Source organism: Physeter macrocephalus, chromosome 19 (genome assembly GCF_002837175.3).
Source record: "Physeter macrocephalus isolate SW-GA chromosome 19, ASM283717v5, whole genome shotgun sequence".
NCBI lineage: Eukaryota > Metazoa > Chordata > Mammalia > Artiodactyla > Physeteridae > Physeter > Physeter macrocephalus.
In genome coordinates, this window is record NC_041232.1 from 72,254,638 (window position 1) to 72,279,433 (window position 24,796).

At 44.9% G+C, this 24,796-nt stretch overlaps 1 protein-coding gene across 1 annotated transcript in view; it reads left to right on the plus strand.

The window, feature by feature from the left end:
- Nucleotides 1–24,577, plus strand: part of ZNF532 (zinc finger protein 532) — a 39,793-nt gene extending 15,216 nt beyond the window's left edge. Inside the window, exons 4-6 of the mRNA XM_028480174.1 lie at nt 18,657–18,769; nt 20,978–21,125; nt 22,538–24,577. Of these exons, the coding sequence (XP_028335975.1) occupies nt 18,657–18,769; nt 20,978–21,125; nt 22,538–23,032 (756 nt within the window). The 3' untranslated portion in view covers nt 23,033–24,577. The remainder of the gene's footprint in view (nt 1–18,656; nt 18,770–20,977; nt 21,126–22,537) is intronic.
- The last annotated feature ends 219 nt before the right edge of the window (nt 24,578–24,796 follow it).

Below are 24,796 nucleotides of genomic sequence, written 5' to 3' on the forward strand. Positions count from 1 at the left end.
GACTTTTTATTTAGGTTTTAAAAAAATCAAGCACACTGATATTATGTGGAGAAGATAGGGTTTAGTTATCTTACGTGAAAAAACATTCCACCCTTGTTTGCCCATCTTAAGACCACCATCCTTTGTGGCTGCAGAGACAGCATTCACATCAAGGAAGCGAATGCCCTTTGATCTGGCACTGTAATCTAGCTGGTGCTTCTCAAAACTTGACGGTGCATCTGAATCCCCTGGGGGAGGGCTTGTTAAAATCTTCATTTCTGGGTTCCATCCCCCCCCCCCCCCCGTTTCTGATGCAGTAGGTCTGAGATGGAGCCTGATAATTTGCATTTCTTATAGGTCTCCATTTTGAGAACCGTTGGTGTACCCTAGGTAGCAGTAAAAGCCCCTAGAGCCCATTGATTTGTACAAGAAATGCTTGTTTCTTGCCCATGCAGAGTTTGTTACAGGTGTGAGCAGTTCCCTGGGGCAGCTCTCCTCCCAGTGACTCAGTGATCAAGACTGTTTCTTTCACCCCCATCATCTCAACATAGGTGCCCCTGCAGTAGGGAAGAAAGACTAGAGAATCACATGCCCTTATATTCTGGCTGTGACATGCAACACATACCATTGGCCAGGACAGGTCATGTGACCAGACCCACTGGCAGTGTAGTCTTCACTGTGCCCCGGCTGGGGGGCCGGGGGTGGGGGGAAACGACAGGCAATGTTTACCATGCCCAGTGCGGTGGCTACGGCATCGGAAATGGTGTGCCCGGGTTCTCATGGCACTGACTGAAGGTGGGTATTGACACTAGCACTTAGGAGGGTAACCGGAAGGGTGAGGGTCTGGAAACAATGTAAGGAGGGAAAGAAGTTGGAGTCCGAGGGAGCTCTGATGGCTGTCTCTAGATACCTGTATCCTCCATAGAAGGACCAGTGCATGATTAATTACAGGGGAGCTGGAGCCTTGTGGGTGAAATACCTACCTACTTGTCATGGGCAGGTAGATTCAGGCCGCAGCCAAGTGACCACCTGTAAAGGGATGGAATAGAAAGCATGCCTTTCAGACTCCACACCGGGATTAAATGAAAGCATCTGTAGTAATACATGCAGTGGTGGCCTAGCTACCAGGAAGTAGGCATCTGTATGCGATCGTAGTCTAAAAGTCATTCCATCCATCTGCAAAAAGCATTTCTTCTTACAGTTGATCTAATTTGTAAATTGCAGCAGAACTTGCAGAACAAAGTCATTGTGACCCCCAGTGGAACTGAGTCCAACAGAAGGGCCACACATTAGAATCACCTGGAACACTAAAATCCCAGCACCCATGTGCTCCCCGGGCCAATTTCCTGGGCGATGCTGGGGATGGGGCCTGGCATTGGCATTTTAAGCCAGGTGATTCTGGTGTGTAGGCAGGGTCAAGAGCACTGGTTTCACCAGGGACCTGCTGTGGCCCTCGCTCATCTGACTGAAGCACACGCCTTTGCTGGTTTATGGTGCAGGGGAGGCTGGTCCCAAGTGCGTTTGTTTACGAGACCTCACCTAATGCTCCCTGTTGGGGGTGAATGCAGGTGACACACCTCATGGAAAGTTCAACGTCAGTGAGTAGATGAGCAGCTGGGCCTAGAGTCTCACTATTCAATGCCTAATTGGAAACTATTCCAGGATGTCTTAATGTTTCTGTTTCTAATGAGTTTGTAAAACCCTTAAAAAAAAAAGTCCACGGATCTCATCGCCTCCTTTTTTGGTACTGGTTGTGCGTGACCTGGAATACTTGGTGATATTTCGTCTCTTCTGTTGTGAGATACACTTTCAGCGTACTCAGCGATGTAGGTGAACGGGGGGCAATGGCAGAAACGGAAAATGGGAGAATGAAATGATGAGAGTGTCTGGGAGGTGAGCAGAGCTGTTGATGTGAGCGTGCTGTCATTTGCCTTTTTAAATGATGGTGAGTTTCCTGTGTGTGTATACGTTTGTGTCTGTGTTTTTACGTGTGTATTTTTTTTAAAGCACCCATCCGACCTGGATCCTAGCCATGCTTATAAAATATATGATAGGGCATACTTTTTTCCCTTAATCTTTCTGAAACATTTTTAGAGAAAATTATGTAATAAAATGTTACATCTCCTTTTTGTTTCTGTCTTCCTGCTTTACTGTGGTGTTGATTATTCGTTAAGAATATGAAAATACTGTTTGCAATTAACTGTTTGCAGTTAACTGCCAGAGGGTTTCCCTTTCATTCTTTTAGCCTTAGTTAGAGTTCATCCTGTTGTCATTATGCCTGCGTTACGTAGGAATACGAAAAGGCCTTTAATCAATATGACTGTAAGAAGAGGAATAGGTTTTTATCCTGAAGCTCAGTCTTTTAGCTGTGGGGGTGTTAACTCTGCCAAAATTATACTTCCCCGGCAAGAGGTGAAAAAAATCAGTTTCTCCTATCTTCTTGGCTTAGAACTTATTTGTGATTTTGCTCAAGGTCTCAGGAGACGTGTATTTAAGTCACTTGTGTATTCTGCACTACTCCTGGTCAGCTGTTGGTGAAGGATGGTTTCCCACTTGATTGTATGTTTGGTATCAGATTTGAACCCAAGGGTTGAAAGTCACATAAGTTAGAGTTTGTATATTAATGCTTTGTGCAAGAAATGTACATCATTGCTGGTTTTAGGAGACTTATTTTTAATTTTGGCCCCTGAAACTGATATTTTATTAATATATTTATTCTTTTATTATAATTTAATGATAATTTTAATATGTAAAATTTTAGAATATATATTTTACTATATAATTTAAATTATACATTTATTATAATTTTAGTATACTTTATTTATTCTATTAGATAGTTTACTAGTATACTTTATATGGTTTTATAAGAGTCTTCTGTGTGATTTAAAAAACTTTAAATGTAAAATTGTCAGAGTTTTTAGTTCAAAGCATACTAAGACACACCTGTTGATGGTGAGTTGTGCTGATTTGGAAGGTGGGGTGATGAGATGACAGGGCTTGAGGACTTGCTGCCTGTGTGGCGTGCACCAGTTTAATAAGTAGTGCACTTGTCCTTGAAGCAGGCTCTAAGGTGGATGTTATTACGAATGCCATTTTACAGGCGAGGAATGGAACCTTAGGGAAGGTTGATTTATTACCCCAGGCTCTACAGCTTGTAAGCAGCAGAGGTAGGATTCCAGTCCAGACTCCCCAGTGTAATGCTGAGCAGCTACTGTTTGCAGAGCAGGAAAGCTTGATATTTCAAGAATAGCTTACTTTTCGTCTCATTGGATCTTTCAGTACCGATGTGGAACAGTTAGCAAATATGTGACTTTCCATACGTCGTCACTTTAATTTAGGCGTTTGGTCTTGGTTAAAGTTGGTTGTGTCATTCTTAAACGAGCATGTGTCTGTGGTTTAGGGAGAAGGTTGAGTGTAACAGTCTCAGACTCCTTAGCTGGGACCCAGGGCTTTCCTGGAGTGGTTGCAGTGATGGGAGGGGTCGTTAATTCATTGTGTGGGTCTTCCTGCGGGGTCTCGGGATGCTTGGGGTGGCTCCCCTTTCTTAGAGACTGCCTGGGTTGTGTTTGTGGCTGAGTGGGTTGTAGCGGGAGTGGGCTTCCCGGGAGACAGAGGATCTTCCCGCGGAAAGAGAGCTTGGAAACCTGCAGAAATGGGTGAGGGAGTCCGCTGCCTGACTCTAGGAGTTACCTACAGTAGAGGCTCTCAGGGAGAGTAGAGTCAGGATCAGAGTTTTGCCTGATGGTCTGGGGCTGGGGGGCTGGGGCGTGGAGAGGCGGGTGGGACCCGGGTGGGGTCCACTGTGGGTAACTGTGGCACCGTCACACTTGCTCACACTCCTCCCTTCGATTCATCCCTTGAAGTTCTGCTCTAAAGGAATTAGTTAGTTGACTCTGCGTGATGAGCTGTTGAGGGTAATTCACTATTCACTTCTTACTGATGCCTAACAGGGAGGTGGCACTGGAGAATAACTTCAATTTAGGAGTTAATATATCTTTTAAAATACGTAGAAAGCAGCAAGTTTTTATCTTGGGCATTACCTTCCATTTAAAAAGTTTAGGGCATTTCCTGGCGGTCCAGTGGTTAGGACTCCGCGCTTTCACTGCCGAGGGCCTGGGTTCAATCCCTGGTCAGGGAACTAAGATCCCGCAGGCCACCCAGTGCGGCCAAAAAAAAAAAAAAGTTTAATAATTACTTCTTTGATGTTAGTTTCTAATATATTCCAGTTAAACTATTTTAGGAGAACTTGGAAAGCCCCCGCCTTCCCGGCAATTCTGCCTTGTTTCACTGAACCAAAATACAGTTACAGATGTAGAGAAGGAGCTATGAGATTTGGCACTAAATTCAAAGAAGATGAAAGGACAAGTTGAGTGACCGACCAGTTTCCACTTCTGAAATTCATGAGGGACAGAAAATGAAGAAAAATAAAACCTTCAAGAAAGATTAACAAGTTCTTTTGAAAATGTGACTCAAATAAGACTATAAAATATTATTCCAAATTTTGTTTATAGCCAGAAGAGATTTGTTTTTTCAGATGCTTCAGAAGATTTGCTCTTAGATGTAAAACATTTATATCTGCTCGTATGTCCGTTGCAGCTATTTTAGGAGACATTTTTCTGTAAACTCACCAGAGGTTTCTGCAAGCAAAGTTGAAGAACTTTGAATATATATATATATATATATTTATTTATTTTTAAAATAAATTTATTTATTTAATTTATTTATCTTTGGCTGCGTTGGGTCTTCGTCGCTGTGCAGAGCTTTCTCTAGTTGCGGCGAGCGGGGTCTACTCTTCCTTGTGGTGCGCAGGCTTCTCATTCGGTGGCTTCTTCTGTTGTGGAGCATGGGCTCTAGGCACGTGGGCTGGAGTAGTTGTGGCACGTGGGCTCAGTAGTTGTGGCTCGCAGGCTCTAGCGCGCAGGCTCAGTCGTGGTGGCGCACGGGCTTAGTTGCTTCGCGGCATGTGGGATCTTCCCGGACCAGGGCTCGAACCCGTGTTCCCTGCATTGGCAGGAGGATTCTTAACCACTGCGCCACCAGGGAAGCCCTAAATATATATTTATATATGCCCAGTTACATGGTCTAAAGGATAAGAATGGCTTTCTCTATGAGCTCCTTTAGTGAACGTTTTCTGATTCACTGTAGGACATGGCATGTTACTGCACATTCCATTGGATATTAAGTATAAAACCCCAAGTTGAAAAATGTACAGGGAATTCCCTAGCGGTCCAGTGGTTAGGACTTGGCGCTTTCACTGCTGTGGCCCGGGTTCAGTCCATGGTCGGGCAGCTGAGATCATGCAAGCTTCGCAGCATGGCCAAAAAAAAAAAAAAGATGTACAGTAAACATAATAACAAAGTGGTAGGCAGCTATGTTAAGTCTCAATCATCAGGTCAGTGAGGTTGCCTCTGAAAGTCTTGTAGGATTTAGGGGCTGGTGGAGCCAGAGCGGGAGCTGCTCGTGGTCCCAATAGAGGGTCCCAACAGAACCAATTGCCCTGCAGTCAGAACTCAGGAGATCAGACCCAGCAGCAGATAACACAGCTTAGTGGTAGATCCCCGCACAACTGCCAGAGCATCTCTTGGGAATGTTGTCTCTCTGTCCCGGGTGGACCCTTGTGGGTTTGTCTCAGGTGGAGTCCCGAAGCCCTTGGTGTCTCACCTGGGCCTTCCCACACCTGCCCTGCCAGGCCTTGTGGTTCCAGCAAAAAGAGCTGCTTATGGTCCCTTCACGCACACCACACTCTTCCTTGTCTTTGCCACTTCAGTTCCCTTTGCCTGGAAATGCCTGTCCTTGCCTCATTGCCTGGTTAACTCCCAGCTGGAGCCAGCTAATCGTGCCCAGCAGCAGTGCCCCCGTGCCCGCGGGGCCCCTCTGTGTTCTTTCGCCTGCCTGTGACCACTGCAGTCATAAACGGGGCATCCACTCTTTATTTTTCTTTGTCTTCTTCAGCAGACTGTGATCTTCCCGCTGCAGAGCAGGGAGATCCTGGTGAGTGAACGTAGGAGCTCAGTTAACTCTGTGGAATGAACCAGAGAGCCCTGGGCCCCACGGGGTGCTGGAGAGCCAGGCTGTCTGGGCCTTCGGTGTGGCCGGCCCAGGCTCTGGCTGGTTACTCTCACTCGCTTTTGTAAGTGTGGATGGCACCTGTACGTATATATATTTTTTGCGGTACGCGGGCCTCTCACTGCTGCGGCCTCTCCGGCCTCTCCCGTTGCGGAGCACAGGCTCCGGACGCGCAGGCTCAGCGGCCACGGCTCACGGGCCCAGCCGCTCCGCGGCATGTGGGATCCTCCCGGACCGGGGCGCGAACCCGCGCCCCCTGCATCGGCAGGCGGACTCTCGACCGCTGCGCCACCAGGGAAGCCCAGCACCTGTATGTTTGTACCTTGCTGCCTGGCAGCTGCAAGCCTCTGGCCGGAAGCGGGTGGATCCGTGTGAGCTCATTGAACTTAAAGCGCTGGTGCTGCCGACCAGCACGATGTATCTTTTTTTTTTTGTATTGGGGTTTAGTTGATTTACAATGTGTGTTAATTTCTGTTGTACAGCCAGGTGATTGTTATACATATATATACATTCTTTTTCCCATTATGGTTTATCACAGGATGTTGAATATAGTTCCTTGCAGCGCAGCGTGTCGTTGCACTTGAAGTACAGCTCGGTGGTCCTCTGCCCTGAGAGTGTGCAGGCAGCACCTGGTTAGAGAGGGCTGCCTCCCGCCCCTGCAGGGACTGAGGTGTTCGCAGACGTTCGGGTGCTTGCGGTGCATGGCCCAGCAGGGCTGCTGTGATTTTGGAGACCGACGAAGACTCTTCCTCCCTGGGCCCTTTCTGTTTATCTCTTGAGGTTTAGGAGGTGGAGGCTCCCTGGATGCTGGGCTGGTGCTGTTGCCAGATGGGAGAAATACGAGACTTGGCCATCTCCGTCTGCTTTGGGTGAATGTACCAGGACTTGCTGGCCTAAGAACATTTGTTACTAAAAACATTGCCTGAAGCCGGGGACTTACTTCCCTCGCTTGTCACCAATGAGCAGTTTTCCTCCTCTCCGCTTCCACTGCCCCCAACCTAGACCGAAGCCTCCCAGGGTCCCCACCCCCTGTTCTCTGTCAAACCTCAGTCCCTTCCTGTGCCCCAGCGTCCCCTCTCTGTCCCTGGCACCCCCGACAGGCAGATGTAGGTATAGATCCAGTGGGCTGAGGCTAGGGGAGGAGAGTAGTTTCTTTTATGACCTGAAGTGTCCAGGTTTGCTCTGGGATTGGGTTTCTGCATTGAACCAGATCTGAGAATGGCGGTGAGGCTTTAGAATATTGGTACGGTATTGTGGTGTGATGTGAGGAGGCTTTTGTGTGCTTGCCCAGAAATGCAGCATCCATTTGTAATCTCTTTAGGAAAATACGTTCCTAAGTCCAACTGGCAGACCAGATTTTTAAATTTTAAGAATTTAGCACCCGACTGTATGTGGGACCTACATGGGTGGGATGGGGGGGGGGGTCCATGAGGGAGGGAATATATGTATACATACAGCTGATTTACTTCGTTGTACAACAGAAACTAAACACAACATTGTAAAGCAACTCTATGCCAATAAAAAATTAAAATTAAAATTAAAAAAAAATTCAGCACCCGATTCAGTAAGCTGATACTACCTTGAAGCCCAAAACAACCAGAAAGTAATTTTACATCCCGAAGTGGGGGCATCAAAGAAAATACAAGGCCATCTTGGCTGTGGTTGACTTGGTAAGAATCATAAAATAGATGGCACTGGAAGGTGACTCAGAGGTCACAGATTCCCACTCAGTGTTCATTCAGTAATCTAGATCCTGGTGGTATGCGGGACATATTCTGAGCACTTCCTATGAAAGGAAACCATTCTCCTCACTTTGTAGTTATGACTTTTTCTTTTTTTACCTGGATTGATTACTTACTTTGTTAAATAGATTTGGTTCTGAATGATTGAGACTTGGCTCTGTTTTCTATAGAATACGAGGCAGGGGTCTAAATCTGGGTTAGCAAACTGGCCTGGTTCACAGGCCAGCCACCTGTTTTTGTAAATAATTTATTGAAACACAGCCACGCCCACTCATTCGTCATTGCCTGTGGCTGCTTTTGAACTACAAGGCAGAGTTGAGTAGTTGCAGCAGAGACTTTATGGCCTGCAAAGCCTGAAATATTTACAGTCTGGCCCTTTACACAAAAAGTCTGCCAACCTCTGGTCTAAATTTATACTCTGTATGTATTTCCCCCAAACCACTCAGTTCCAATTTGTAGAAGCTTGGATGGTTTAGTACTCAAAAATTATTTTTCTTGATGCTTTCACATGTATGAAGTTTGAGCTTCCTGTGCTGTGTTCATCTAAATACCTTTTTATTTGTCTGTTCTTAGATGTAGTGAGACTGGAAAATCTCACTAGTGTCCTAGATATTAAATTCTCTCAGAAAAGACTAGAATTTATGACCCACAGTATTCCAGATTTCGGAGGAAGGCTACTCTACTTGTGTGCGTACAAGACCATTTTCTAAGAGAGCATAGGTGGCTTGGGTGAGCAGGTTTATTTCTTGTGATTCACCATCCATGACTGTAGGTAATAGTCATATAGAGTGAAAGCTTTACAGTTTTGTGGGCACGTAGTGACTATATCTGGATCTAATAGGAATAGATGAATTAAATACTTAATGAAGCATTAATTTTTATTTATCCTGGTGAAAAGTTTCAAGAATTCTCACAATGCAAATTATACCTTTTATTTATTTAATACATATGCTAATGATACATGTTTCTTTAGTGAATTTCTTTTTTAATGATCAGCTTATTGAGTTATAATTTATATGTAATCTGGGTACATTTTTATTCTGTAGAAAAGCTAATTTATTTTACAGGAGGCATATATTAGACTATATGTGTATATATATAGATTTTTCACCTGTTCAGGTTATCAGTCTGTACTGTTTTGTTTTTAAAGTTTTTGGTGCCTCTGGGTACTGCATATTATAGGAATAATGTACAGTTCTGAAACTGCTTAGAGCAGACCGTTCATTCATACTTAGGGAATGTTTAGCTTTACACCATGTTTGTTCTTCCGTATGTATCTTTTATTCTATAAATATTTATCAAATTGCATAGTATTTGCTCTGAGGGAGCTCAGACAAAGTGTGAAATGTAATTCTTGCCCTTATAGATGCTTATAGTTGGGTAGAAAAAGAAAGAATAAATACTTTTAAAGCTAAAGCTAGTTTGAGTTGGGTATGAAACAAGAGTCTTAGGAGCATCACAAGGTGTTAACGTAATTAAATGCTAAGTGAAAGGTGCATTCAATTCAGATTTTAGCTCAGTACCTGTTGAGGCTCTGTGAATAAAGCGAGCAATAAAATACAGTCCAGCCTTAAAAGAAATCACAGGAGGATAGAGTGAAATTAACATTTAAAATGGGGTTTGATACGTGGAAGAGAAGAATTAGACTTACGTCTAAGGTACAGGGAAGCAGATTTGAGCAGCACTGTTTCATGGGGAATCAGCAGGGGTGGGGAGATGCCAGGGAAGGCTGCACAGAAGAAATGCTACCTCATACTATCCAAAGAGGTATTTGGAGGATGCACAAGAGGAATTTGCCCTGTGTGCAGAGGAGCAGGAAGAGAATGGAGATGTGGCACAAACCATCATGGCTTGCCAAGTGACTGCCAGCACGTAGTACTGGAGTGTGATGTTCTAGGAAGGGGGTGATGGGAGGCTGGGACGGGTGAGGTAGGCAAGTCCAACGGCCTCATTCCCTGAAGCTACAGAGAACGCCAGGTGGGCTTTAGGGAAAGAAGGGACACATTGAGGTGTGTGTTTCCAGAGGTTCACTTGTAGCTGTGTGGGGTGTGGGCAAGAGAAGGAGAGGCAGGTGGCTGGAGAGATCGGGAAGGCCCACCAAGGACCTGAGAGCTGAGCTGGCTGGAGGGGGAAAGGGTGTGAATGGGCGTCCAGGAGAGGGAAGGCTGTCTCAAGAGCAGGGAGGAATGTGTCATGGTCTTCAGAAGATGTGGATTTGAGAGGCTTTGAATGGAAGGTTTATAAAGTCCCAGGAGATGTAGTCAAAATGGTGGGTTGAGGATTAGATCGTGAACCGTCTCGAAAGCCCAAGAAGTTTGGATTTTGCCTTACACGTAAGGAGACGGTGCAGTGAAAACCCTGTTGCATCTGATCTCAAATACTGTGTCATCTCCCGTTACAAAGGATGATCCTGTGTCCCCGCCCCCTATAAGGGCAGCCCATCCGTCTGCACGCCCCGTCCAGCCCCCTGTTGACCACTCGAGGGTGTCACAGCCGCCCGCACTTGTCCGCTCTCTCCTGCATCTTTCTCAGCATCATAACGCTCTGCCCTGGTACCCTTATCCCAGCAAAGCAGCCCTCCTCACCCCACTTCCCTACTGCCATTTTTTTCTCTCCCTCCCTTTATAGTAAATCTCCCTGGAATCGTTTTCCGTCCTGTTCCGCGCTTCCTTCTCCTGTTTAGACTTTCGTCCCACCACTCCATCAAAGCCACTCTTGTCAACCTGTCCAGTGCTTCCGTGTCCCTGAGTTCAGGGGGCTTGGGTTTCCCCGTTGAGCTGCCTGAAGCACTCATCTGCTCTGTCCTCCTAGAAGTGCTTTCTTTGCCGGGCCTCTTAAGCACTGTCTTCTCTTGGTTCTCATCCTGCCTCATCGATAGCGATTCTTGGTCTTTATCATCGTAGGAACGTTGATGTGTCCTTTGACTCTCAGACGGTTCTCATCCAGGCCCATGACTCAGAGTGGCATCTATGTCCTAGTGACTCACAGATCTGTATCTGCAGCCAGACCTCTCCCCTGAGATCCGGACTTGACACTAACCACCTATTTATTTAACGTGTCTGCTTAGATCTCCAATGGGCTTCTCACACTTAACGTATCCAAAACGTAACTCTTCTGATTCCTCTCCTTCCCTAATCCTGCTTCTCCCCTGTTTTCCCAGCTAGTAACTGGTGACTCTGCTCCACCGATGCCCAGGCCAAAGAATTTGGAGTGATGCTTGACCCCTCTTTTTCTCTTCTCTGTCACCTACATTCAGCCCATCCATACATCTACCCTGGAGGTACATACCAAATCTAACCACTTATCACCCTTTTTCCCCAAGCCCAGGGCACAGGATCTCTCCCCTGGAGCCTGTGCCCTGGCTCCCTGCTTCCATACTTGGCAGCCGGGGTGACCCATCTAAACTGTGTCGGTCATACTGGTCCTCTGCTCAGACCCTGCAGTGCCCCCCCTCACAGTCACGGGCGATCCGGAGCCCTCACCACGGTGTACAAGGCTCTGTTGTCTGCCCTCTGAGCTCCCCACCCGCCATCTCCAGCCCTCACTGCATAGCAAACCACGGAAAGGATGTGGTCGGGCAGTTCCCCAGGGAAATACAAATGGCTCAGGAGTATGTGCCTAGATGTCCAACATCACTAGGCATTGAAGAGGAACAAAGAAAGGTGCAGTAGAATTTTTTCCGTTCACTTGCGCAGAGGTGAAGAATGTGACCTGGTGATGAAGAGACACCGACTTAGGTCACTGGTGTCCTTTCTGAGGACACTTCGGCCAGAAGGGGCACAGAGCCTCAACGTCTTTACAACTCGAAAGTCTATCTTCAGAAATCTATCCGAGGGAAATAATTGGTTGACTGTAGAAAATTTTATCTGTGAAAGTTGAAAAGTTGAAATAATCTAAATCATTAATAGAAGATAGTGAAATGGATTATGGTCCATTTATACAATAGAATACAATGATGGATTCAGAAGAAGGTGGAATCATCAAGATATGTGTAGCTGTGTGTACTTTATAAGCAGAAACTCAGGTGACGAATCAATATGTATCATATAGACTCATAAATACACGTGAATCCGTGTATCCAGAAAAGACAGGGGCAGGATCTATAGCTAGAAATTGATAGTGGTTACCTCAATTGGTGAGATTAGAAGCAATCTCATTCTCTCTTATTTTGCAATAACCATTTGTTATTTTTATAATTGGCAACAGTAAGAGAAAGAAAGTGAAGGCTGCAGCATCTAGATGCATCGTATTCCTTTACTTTGATATGGAAGCTGCCAGGCAGGAGTTCCTTCAGTTTCCCAGTCCCTTCTTCACCCGCCCACCGCTGGCCGTGTAAACACTGCACCTGTTTATGGGCGGAGCCTTATCTCCAGTCACACAGGAGGATGTGCTCTTCCTTCTGTGTGAGTCCCTCCCTGTCTCCCCACCTCTGTCCTCAGTGTCTTTGTTTTTTAGAGACTCTCTTATCAGGATTTAAGCATGCCCGCGTCTCACCCATCTTCCAGAAACAAGCAGTGCTTGCTCTCTGTCCAGGACTTTATGGTAAATTTGTTATTCTATGAACACTTTGTAGAACATGCTCATATTTTTCCAGTGGATAATTGTATATTCAGTTATTTTTTTCTTTTATTCATTTACACAGTGAATATTTACTGAGTGTTTGCTGTATGCTGAATGCCAGGGCTATAAGGGTGAATGAATGATCCACAGCTTCTGTTTTCAAGGACCTTACAAGAGAGTGAAATTCCTCCTGAAATAAAAATAAAAAACCAAAAACAGAGTTCAGGGCTTTTCTTTGGCGGAAGAGGCACACCATATAAATAGGTATTTTATCTGTTAACTGAAAAATGTTTACCTTACTACCATTAGTCATTAGAGAAATGCAAATTAAACCACAATGAAATACCACTAGCCACCCTTGATAATGGCTATAATAAAATAAAATAAAACGGCAATATCAAATGCTGGGAAGGCTGCAGAGCCATTGGAGCTCTTATCCATTGCTGGTGGAAAAACAGAGTACGGCCATCTGGAAAACACTTTGACGGTTTCTTAGGTAATTTACCATAGGACCCAGTAGTCCCATTCCTAGTTATTTACCCAAGAGAAGGAAGATCATATGTTGACACCAAAACCTGTCCGTGAATGCTTACAGTTTATACTGTATACTTTAATAGTTTTCAAAAACTGGAAACAACCTAGAAGTCCTTCACCTGGTAAATGGATAAACAAACGGGTCTGTCCATATGATGGGGTACTCCTCCGCGGTGAGAAGCACGGACTACTGATACACTCGACAGAGTTGCCAATGCGTGATACCGAGTGAGAGGTGCCAGGCTCACAAAACCACACGCGTTATACTACATGGTCCCATGTACCTGACAAATGGAAAAAGCAAAACTGTAGGATGGAAACCAGATCAGTGGTCTTCAAGAGTTGGGTGTAGGAAGGAGGGGTTGACTCTAAAGGGGCACGTGGGAATTTGGGGGGTGATGGAACTGTTCTATATCTTGATTGTAGTGGCAGTTACTTAACTGTGTCCATTTCCCAAAACTCATTAAAAAGTGAATTTTACATTTCGAAAATTAATACCTCAGTGAACCTGACCTAAGATCTTTTTGAGGCAACAGAAAAAAAAATTTTTTTTATATGTGCTGTATTCACATGGTGCAAAAATCCAAATAATATGAAGGAATGCAGTTAAAAGCCTCATTTCTACCCTTGCCACCCTTGAAGTTTCTCTGTGCCAGTATCATCCTATATGCATCTGTGTTCTCATTTTTACCTCTTTTTAACACAGAACACAGCTTTTTTTTTTTTTTTTAGGCCCAGCGGCCATGGCTCACGGGCCCAGCCGCTCCGCGGCACGTGGGATCCTCCCGGACCGGGGCGCGAACCCGGTTCCCCTGCATCGGCAGGCGGACGCGCAACCACTGCGCCACCAGGGAAGCCCACACCGCTTATTAATATAATTTTCTGCACCAGTTCCATCTCCATGTAATTTGTTACAGTTCTTCTCCTATCAGTGCTTCGAGATCTTTCATTCTTTTCTACCGCTGCATGAAGAATATTGTTTTGAGTGCATATCATTTATTTAACCATTCCTCCTTGGATGGACCCACATTTTTCCCATCTTTTCCCCTTACACACAGTGCTGCAGTGAATAACCTTGTATGTGCAGTCAGTTCTGCTGTAATGCCTGTGTTGAAAACAGATTTGTTCCGATGTAGTTGATACGTCAGGGAACAGTTGAAGCACATAATGTGAATTCTGAGTTTGCTCTTGTGATTCCATCCCAGAGAAACACTAGGTGAGCATAGAAAACTGTGCAACAGAGTTGTGTAGGAGTACACCCGACACACTTTCTTGTGCACACACCTTCTGCCTTCACCAGTGACCTCATCTCCCCGTGGGCTGAGTCACACAGGTCCACACCTGGTGTTACAACTTCCCTCCAATTTCAGATAACCCCCCTTACACCACTTCACAAAAACTCAAGCAAGCCCCCGGCGCTCACTTCCACAAGCAAACTGAAGGTCTTTTTCAAGGTAAAGTGCCACATTTTTTGCAGCATCTAATAATGTGTTTCTTAACCGTTTAACATGTGTAAAGCCATGCTAGTTTAGTTTTTATTAAATGAGTCATTGGCAGTTTTTGAACGTTACGCCCTGAACTTCATTGTTGCTGGAAGTCTTGTGGGTTTTGTTGCCTGATTCTGCATAGTTCAGTGATTTAGAGCACGTGTTCTGTGTATGTTGTGTTACATCAGAACTGACTGTACCATGTGCGGGTTTATTTGTAGAATAGATTCCCAAGTGGAAGGGTCCAGGGTTTTAGGAGTTAAATTCTGAGGGATTGCCGCTGTGGTAGGCATAAATTATGCAGTTGGCTTGGTTTTCCTTTTTCATAAAAACCGCTCTGATAGAGCTGAAGGATGTGTGTCAGCGTGCTTTGGGAATAACTTCGCTCCCGTTTAAACTTAAACTTGTGGCTGTTCCTGGACATGTGCTGGTCGTCAAGGAGGCCCTGTGCATGTTGGTGTGAGGCAGATATCTCGTGGAGGAGGGAATCGCAGGAGAGATGGAGATGAGTGGGTGTCTGGCCAGATGGGAGTGTGAAGTTGTGGCTTTTCTCCCTCTTAACTTCTTCGGAGTCACCTGAAACAGAGGCCTTCAAGCCAAGAGACAGGAAGGGACTGGTTATCAGCATGGAAATGTCTGATCGTGAGAGCGCCCACATCCACCAGGTGCCATCCGAAAAGAATGGCTTTCAGAGGCATTTTAAATCCCAGAGCTCAGACCTGAGCCCAGGGCTGGGGCATGTAGAACAAAGGGGTTTGTTTGGTAAGAGCAGTTAATAATAATGCTTTCTTTCCTAAAGGACACAAAGATAAAAGAGTCAAAAATTGGAGATTAGGGAGAAAGTTAAGGAGGTGTACCCAAGTGTTTTATTTGATATTTTACTCTAAAGTTTTAGCAAAATTTTCAGACCCTTCCAGCTTATTAGTTCACTGTTTATTTAAAGAGTTCTATTAAAAAACAAAATAATTTATAATTCATAAATTTCTTCTCTGATTTTAGTTAACTATAAAAAGTGCACTTAAGGCCCTGGTTCTGTTAATATCAGTTTATGTAGCCTTGGAGCCAGCAGAAGTAAAGGACGGTAAAAGTCTTGAAGACAGAATGATGATAGACTTTTACACTTTCTTTCTTCCTTTTTTTTTTTTAAAGTTAATTAATTATTTGTTTTTGGCTGTGTTGGGTCTTCGCTGCGGTGCGTGGGCTTCTCGTTGAAGTGCCTCCTCTTGTTGCAGAGCACGGGCTCTAGGTGCGCAGGCTTCAGTAGCTGTGGCACGTGGGCTCAGTAGTTGTGGCTTGCGGGCTCTAGAGCGCAGGCTCAGTAGTTGTGGTGCATGGGCTTAGTTGCTCCGCGGCATGTGGGATCTTCCCGGACCAGGGCTCGAACCCGTGTCCCCTGCATCGGCAGGCGGATTCGTAACCACTGCGCCACCAGGGAAGTCCTACACTTTCTTAATACTCTTTTTTCCCCATGTTTGTTTGATTAAAAATTGCTTCCTGTGTCATAAAGTAGCAGTATGAACTATTATAATATTGAAGATACAAGTTATGAAGATAAATTAGGCAAAGCACCTTTAAACAAGTTAGTATTTAAAATTTAACAAAGAAGAAAGTCATTTGTCTTGTTAGGTATTGTGAACATGGCAGGTTTGATCTGGAAACTGGAGTTTAACTTGTAGTTTTCTTGTCACCAGTGATTTTGAAACCTTGCCCCATTGTTTTGAGATTGCACAGTTCATTTCTGCTTTTTTTTTTTTTTCATAAAGATGTTGAAAAAGAGTATCTCATACATCGTCAACTCTTTTTGAAAATAATTATTGATTTAGCTAAGCTGCTCTTCGTTTATTTTATTATCTTCTGAGGATTTCTCTATTACAATTTTGATTTGATATTAATATAACTACACAGTAACAAGCAGTAGAATATTAAAATCTTCACCATAATAGAAAATCTAGTCTGCATGTCTCTGAGGCCTCTGCCCTGTTCTGTGCTTAGAAAGATATACTTCCATTGTCTCCCTCCTTTATGATTATTTGCTACAACTGTCTTGCTTTTAGAAAGATGTCTTGTGTTTCAGCTCTCCAGGTGATCTTAACATTGTCCATCTTATATGTACAAAATTCAGCAGGAGTTAGGTATTTGTAGATGTTAAAAACATTTATTGAAACATAGTAGAACTATTCATAACTGACTGTTCTTGACTTAAAGTTTTATTGTAAAAGAAACGTCTTATTCATTCGCTGGCTACATATGCTAATAAAAGAGACTAGGGATGGCCTATTTAATGTGATCGAAAATTTTTATGAAGGAGAAGGGACAGAATATCTCAGGCACTAGTTGGTCACTTGCTTTGTTCTCTCTGTCTCTCTTTTTTTCCCCCGGAGGTGATTCTTACAGTCTGGGGTATATGATGTATATGCCTATATCCCGGGGGTATGCTCAGGAAAACAGTGCAAGCAGTGGTACGACTCTCATCTTTAACTTGGAGAAGGAACTTCCTCCTTTGCCTTTGTCTGGGTTCAAGACCTTTTCAATGTCCGCTGGACTGATTTGCTTTATTTAAAAGATAGTATTTTCCACTTTTTAAAAAATGAAACTTGGATATGTAACTTTATTATTACTAATAAAGTAACACATATTGAGGATTTCTCCGTGTCCCAAGCACTGTGCTAGCCCTTCAGCGGCCCCCTTCCCCCCAGCACCCTCTCTGAGGACAGCACTGCTGTGATCCCCACTTGACAGCTTGGGGAGTGGGTGTTTATGGAGGTTGGGACACTTTCCCCATCACATGGTTCGTGAGTGGTGGAGAAAAGGTGCCAGCCCGTCTCTGGGACTCCTCTCAGCCACCTGAATAGATTTGCTTACCAGCTTGAATAAGGATGCGTTTGTCAGGTGATTAATGTAAAAATAATTTTTCAAAAAACGTCATTTCTTTATCACTTAGGTCACAGTTGCTTGCTTATCTCTTCTTATTGCCAAAGATAGTAACACAGTTTCACGTGAGAACTTATTCCTTCTTCATCCCTATTTTTTACAAGGGCTGAGCCCAGTTTGTTTCATTCATGAGGCGAACAGTTCTTTCTTGATTTCATTTCCTTGTGATATGACATTACTTCCAGACTGCAGTACATATCATGCCCAAATAATCTGTTTTAAATGTTAAGCCACTAATTTGACTTCAGAGGTTCCACATGGGAATCTGTTGAATTAACATTATGTCTTAGCCAAAGTGGGAAACTTTCACTTTGATTTTTATGTATCTTTTGATCGTGCTCTCTTGCTTTCTCAGTGTCCCTCCCCAGCACACACACACGCACGCACTCTACATATGCCAACAGGCAATATCCCCAAAGTGGTTTCAAACTTGTGTTCTTGAGATAACCAAATGGTATCATTTAAAACAAAAAGCATTCTTGGAAAATTCTTTCCTTATTTAAGGAATAATTAGTTATTAGTGGGAGAAGCTAAAATGTTTAAAATTAGCCAGAGATGTAATTTAAAATGGCATATTGGAGAAGGAAACCTGTTCTTTCTGGATATAACAAATTAACTAATGGCTTTATTTGGTATCTGCTGAAGAATTGTTTTTCTAGGTTATCTGCTTTTTAAAAATAACGTCTCTTAGGCAAAGAAAATTTATGTAATGTTTTCTTTTCAGCTATCTGGGTGTTTGTGTTGAATCAAAATCATAAGTGTTTTTAAGGAAAAAAATAGTTTTTTAGTCTTATGATAAAGTGTGTTCTCTAGAAATGAGCCCCTCCATGATTACTCCAGCCCTGCTCACCCTTTCTGTTACATTTTTTTTTAATTGATTGATTGATTTTTGGCTGCATTGGGTCTTCATTGCTGCGTGCGGGCTGTTGTTCTCTAGTTGCGTCGAGCAGGGGCTACTCTTCACTGCGGTGCGCGGGCTTCTCGTTGCAGTGGCTTGTTGCGGAGCGCTGGCTCTAGGCGCGTGGGCTTCAGTAGTTGTGGCACGTGGGCTCAGTAGTTGTGGCTCACGAGCTCTAGAGCACAGGCAGGCTCAGTAGTTGTGGCGCACGGGCTTAGTTGCTCCGTGGCATGTGGGATCCTCCCAGACCAGGGCTCAAACCCGTGTCCCCTGCATTGGCAGGCTAACCACTGCACCACCACGGAAGTCCTCTGTTAACATCTTTAAAATCTTCTAGTCTTGTTACTGTATTGCTAAACAGCAGTGATACTTAGACTCTTGCAAAAGAGTTTTTAATTTGTAAAGTGTTTCCGTTTTTGTTCTCTCGAGTGACTTTCTTTCTCTTTTCTCCTAATAAAGCAAATGAAGAAGCACCCCTGCCGCCAGTGTGACAAGTCTTTCAGCTCATCCCACAGCCTGTGCCGTCACAACCGCATCAAGCACAAAGGCATCAGGAAAGTTTATACCTGCTCGTAAGTCGTGATTTCTAATGTGGGAAGCACGGTGAAAGGATTAGCCTGGAACTTCTCGAAGGTTTTTCCCATCTCACCATTAAGTTTCCATTTTCCCATTCTCTGCTCCATGGTGTATGGATTTCCTTTCGGAATTGTATTTTGTTTTCACAGACCATTCTTGCTTGGTTTGTAACACTTAACAATATTAAAATAAAAAGGAGCAGTCCCTTGCCCACCCTTTGTATGTTCTTCTCTGTTACCTCTGTTCCTTTATTTTGGCCACACAGTTTGTGGGATCTTAGTTCCCTGACCAGGGATTGAACCCCGGGCCCTCAGCAGTGAAAGCACAGAGTCCTAACCGTGTACTGCCAGGGAGTTCCCACCTGTGTTCTTATCCATCGTACAGAGGTAGGCATTTTATTACCGAGAATTTTGGAGAAGCGGCTCACGGGCAGGTGGGTGCACGGTTGAATGAGATGCTCTTCGGTCTCTTACACACAGTGAGTTGGCGGCATCAGAAGCCGTTTGGGCTGGCCGGTCTGCTCAGGCTTCAGAGCGGGCCCTGGTGGGGCCAGTCATGGAGTCATCCTGGGCTGGACATTTGCCCCTCGGCTGCAGTGCATCCCTCATCTCCGCACACAGTGTTGGTTAGAGACCAAATTCAAGGAACTGAGTGGGCCAGCCCACTGAGTGGACAGCCCCTGAGATTCTTCTTTGTATATGAAGGTCAGAGATGGTTACATTATTGTTAGTGAGAAAGCTTTCTCGCCCACTCAGAACATGCCTGAAGTGAGGTGATATATAACAGGGTTACTTACTTTAAGGCACTTCTCATAAAAGAGGACTAAACGACACAGAAGCCATATAGCCAGCGTGTGGCCGTGATGAAAGCAGGGCTCCGTGTACCGTGTGGCTGAGGGAACGTGAGAAAGTCGACTGCCAGATCGCCGGGGCTTTGCTGTGTCTTGGTTAGTTAGGGAAAGTTTCTTGGGTAGGAAAACAGGGACCCTCCTTCCGTGAAACTGAAGCTGGGAGTGATTTTGGCGAGATGAGAACATTCTGTAAATACAGTCTGTATGTTGAGACTGCATTGAAAGAATCAGTGAATTTTTAGGAGGAAACCCTGGGCTGAGAAAATGGAAAGGAAGGCTGGCGTGGATGGCACAGTCCTTCCTCTAACAGGTGTGTTCATTTCCTCGTGAAGTGCCTGTAAGGCAGTAAAATGCCAGGATTGTCCAGCTAATTTCCTGTGTTCTTTGGTGTTGGTGCTGGCTCCCCCTGCTGCCGCATAGAGCGTCTCTAACGTCGTATCATCAGAATTTGGAGCCAGTCATTATAAAATTCTTAGAAGCCTCCTAGAAGCCAAATTTGGTTCTTCATAAGCCATGAGGAGCTTTCCATCCACCTTTGCTGCAGTGGTATTCTTGATGTCTGGCTTAGAGTATCTGTAATCACCATGGTCATTAACTTTCGTTTACATGTTTTTGGCCTTTTTGATTAAGAAAATGATAAATTCATATCTTCTAAAGAAAAACTGTAACCATAATTAACATAATTTTGCACAAGCTGAAATGACAATTTAAATAATTGACCTGTTTCGGATATCTGTTCACGGTTTTCTACATTTTAATCGACTGACTGAACACATGTATTTGAGCGCTGCGGTTCTAACCATGCATATTGCGTTTGTGCTTTGATGAGGAATTTGATGGGGAGACAGTCTGTCTTGTCTGTGTTACGGCAGAGTGGACAGGAATCGTTAACACCAGCGTGAAGGAGTCGGGCAGGGACTTTCTTCCTGTTAAAGTGTCTCATGACGTAAATTCTGAGGGAACAGTCTGAGTCACTGGAAGGAAAACTTTTGAAATTTAATGTTCTCCATGTTAAAATTACAGCCATCTAGAATAACGAATTAAGTAATACTTTAACCAAACTCAGAAAATAAATACTCCATCTGACCCAAATTAGGCTGGTCCTGTAAGGACACAAAAACTGATAGAAAACTTTTAACAAAAGCTGCAAGAGTTTTTTTTTTTTTTTTTCACCAATTGGAAACTATGATTCATAGCAAAATTACTCTTTCGCTTTGGACCAGTGGTACTCTTGCGGACGACCCTGGCCCCTCTGAGCGGGCTGTCGGCTGGCTGAGGGCTTTCAGCAGCGAATGTGCGCCTCATTGAGTTCCTTTAAAGCAAGTAGGTTATTTCCTTGCCTTTTTCCTCACAGGCACTGCCCAGACTCCAGGCGTACCTTCACGAAACGGTTAATGCTGGAGAAACATATCCAACTCATGCACGGAATTAAGGATCCTGACTTGAAAGAAATGACAGAAGCCACCAATGAGGAGGAAACAGAAATAAAAGAAGATACCAAGGTCAAACACTGCACGTGTTCTCTTTACAGTGAAGTTGTGTTGACTTGCTTTTTCCTTTTTTTTTTTTGCGTTTAAATTATTCTACGGTTACGCAGTTTTAAAAATTCAGACTGTGCCTAAAGCTTTAAAATAATAGGGACGCTGTCTCTGCACTCGTTCTGAGCTTTCATCTTGCTCCTAAAAGGTAACCTTTATTAAGTTTCTTCTGTATCCTTTCAGACACAACTTTAGGGATTGATCTATTTACATATAAAATTTTTAAAGTTTTATGTTGGCTCACAGAAGTAGTCTCTTAGCCAGAGGATTGTGTGGATCTAGACTCCTTTTCATTGGCGGTATATTGGTTGTGAGAGGTACCTAATCAAAATTGGTTCCACTTAGCTTCTCTTTGTACTGATAAAGGATTAAGATAAGATTCATAGATAGTGCCTTATCAGTAGGTAGTGAACTTGAAGCGGACAACAGAACGTATACTAAGTATACTAACCTGAGTACACGGGGCGTGTGTGTTGCAAGTGCTGTTGCAGTAAAGCAGACACTTAGGAGACTTGCTGTCTTTGGCCCTGTGCTGCGTCTGGAACGTTCCTGGGTAAAAGGCTGTGTGTGCTTTCAAGGAGTTAATCGTCGAAATCAGAATACAAGTCAGACTCATGTCGCATTAAATTGTAACCCTTTCCCTCGAGTGATGGGGAGGCGGGGGTGGAATTCAAGAATGTACATGCGGGAGCAGCTGTAGGTCAAGGCGGAAAAGCAGCAGGACGGCCGCGGAGCTGGGAGGAAGGGGCGTCCCCTCGGCTTGGATTTTTGGAGAGTTGGAAGGGAGGGGGTTTGATGAGGCCAGAGGGGAAGGAGTAGGAGGAAGGTGAGTGGGCAGAAAAGGGCGCTTAGGAGACCCGGTGAGGCTCAGGTGGCTCCACCTGAGTCTCGGGAAAAGCACAAGTGCGGACATCTTCTCCTCCACGAGGTGCTTTTCAGTCCGCCCGCCCCCTGCCTCTCCTTGGCCTCATCTGCGCACTCACCTGGTCACCCTGCCCCGGCCCCCCGTGTGGCCTCCTGGCTCAGGCTGTCCCTGCCACACTGCACGCTGGCTCCTTCGTGGCTCTTGGTCACTCCATTGGCGCCTGCGTCCCATGAGGGCCGGGACCTGTCTGTCCTACCGAGCTGGCTGATGGAGGATGCCTGGTCATCCCGGAGCTGAGTCCACCTCTGTCGGGAGGCTGGAAGGCACGACTCTTGGGTGGGCCGGCGGCTGCGCAGCCATAAGGAGACCGCACCCCCCACCCCCCCGCACACCCCCCCCCCGCTACCGGGACACGTTTCCCCGCAGCCCCGGAGCCCGTGAGCACCGACTGCCCGTCACCCGCCCAGAGACCGGTTTTCAGTGCGTCACCCGCTCTGTTTTTCTCTCCAAGGTTCCCAGTCCCAAGCGGAAGTTGGAAGAACCCGTTTTAGAGTTCAGACCTCCCCGAGGAGCCATCACGCAGCCCCTGAAGAAGCTGAAGATCAATGTGTTCAAGGTGCACAAGTGCGCCGTGTGCGGCTTCACCACGGAGAACCTGCTGCAGTTCCACGAGCACATCCCGCAGCACAAGTCGGACGGCTCGTCCCACCAGTGCCGCGAGTGCGGCCTCTGCTACACGTCGCACGTCTCCCTGTCCCGGCACCTCTTCATCGTCCACAAACTGAAGGAGCCGCAGCCGGCGGCCAAGCAGAACGGGGCCGGCGAGGAGAGCCAGCAGGAGAACAAGCCTGGCCCAGAGGACGCGCCGGCCGACGGCCCCGTGTCGGACAGAACGTGCAAAGTGTGTGCAAAGACGTTCGAGACGGAAGCTGCCTTAAACGCCCACATGCGGACCCACGGCATGGCCTTCATCAAATCCAAAAGAGTGAACTCGGCGGAGAAATAGCCGCGCACCCTTCCCGCGGAGAGTCCCGGTCCACATTGGAAGCAAAGAGACGGTTTTCTTACAAAAAGTTGGCAGTTATCATAGAGTTAACAGTACTGTCTAGGCTGTTGCAATATATCCTCCTTCCACTCCCTTCTCCGCCTCCTCCTGTATATCCTCCTCGATTAAGTATTAAAACAGTATTTGAGTTGAAAAGAGTTTGTATATATTTAAATGAATAACTTTTTATACTCTTTGTTACATGTTTATATCAGTATTTAGTGGAAAATGTTTTGAAGTTTTTTTTTTTGTTTCGTTCTTGGTTTTTTTGTTTTTGTTTTTGTTTTTTAACTTGGGTTAGAATTTTTCTTTTTGTACTGTTTCTTTAAAACAGAGTTCTTAGTAACAGGGGCAGTTCCTGAATTCAAATAAACCATTTTGTATGTCACAGATTTGAATGGGTTAACTAATTACAGGCTACGATAATGCCTTTTTTAGTGTTTTTAATTTTTAGAATTCACTACATAAATCGTAGGTGATTGTAGGTCTCAAAAACACTAGGGACTTTTAAGTGTCTTAGCACCATCCTCAACGTGCCTGCTCCGCCAGGGAGTGCTGGCCCCGCCAGGACCGCAGCCCGGCGTGTGGCGTCTTCTCCAGGCCAAACTGTGTCGAAAGCAGCCTTGCAGTTCGCTTCTTTCTCAGTGGGGGGATGAAAACTTGGGCCAGAAATCCAGTAAGGAACGTGGATTAATTCCGTCTCAGAATGGGGAAGAAAGGTATCCTAAAGGGAAAAAAACGGGGGTGCGGGGTGGCTGGGGGCAGCGGTGGCTCTCTGGGCCGATTTGCAAGGCTGACTTCTAAAGAGCACAAGGAGATATAGCAGCGAAAGGGCTGGACTACTGTAAAAGTTACAAATATGTAGTTAGACCAATAGATTTATATAGTCAAGCTTTTGTCATGTAATTTATTAACTACTGCAAAGACACAACTAAAAATATCAAGTATTTCTCTGGCTCTTGACAGGAGAAAAAAAAAAAAATCACAATTGACTTAACCCTTTGCTGTCTAAAGAGTTGGCGTTTCCTGTTCAGGGTGCTACTGCCAAACATCCTGGTACTTAGACTTGGGATGCACAACTTCCACCTTATTGATGCAGCAGCCGGCGTGTCGCAGTTGGCCGTTCGAGTCAGCACTGAGCCACCTGGGTTTAGTTCAGCCATTTCAATAAGTATCTTTAACATCGGTAGTTGCGCTTTCTTAGTGCAGCCGAGGTACTCTTCTGTCCCTTCCAAACGTTTATAGTTCTCTGGGAGAGTTATACTTTTTGGTTTTGTGTTTTCTTTTGCATTTTATATCTTGTATTTATCCCTAAACATGTTTTGTACTTTTTTTTTTAAGAGAAGAAATTCTTTTGTGTATATATAGATATACTTGCATGATATACTGTAGTCAACGTTCGGTTCCTCAAAAGGTCTTGCTGCTGTCAGGTGTCATGCACTAACCATATCCATCCTAACTGTATTAAACACATTTCATATGTAAATAAACGTGGGACATTTGGCCCTTGTGCTTCCGTGAGAGAGTTATTGATGGTGGGTCGCTGACATCTTCATGAAGTTTAGGGAGTGATTCATTGCGGGGATGGGCTACAGGATCTTGCAGAATTCTCCCCGCCCAGAAGAGCGGCATATGCATTCTCGTTAGCAATCAGCTGTTTTGTCACTTTCATATTGACTCCATCAGTACATCGGTATAACCCGAGGGTGTGATTAAGTATGCCTC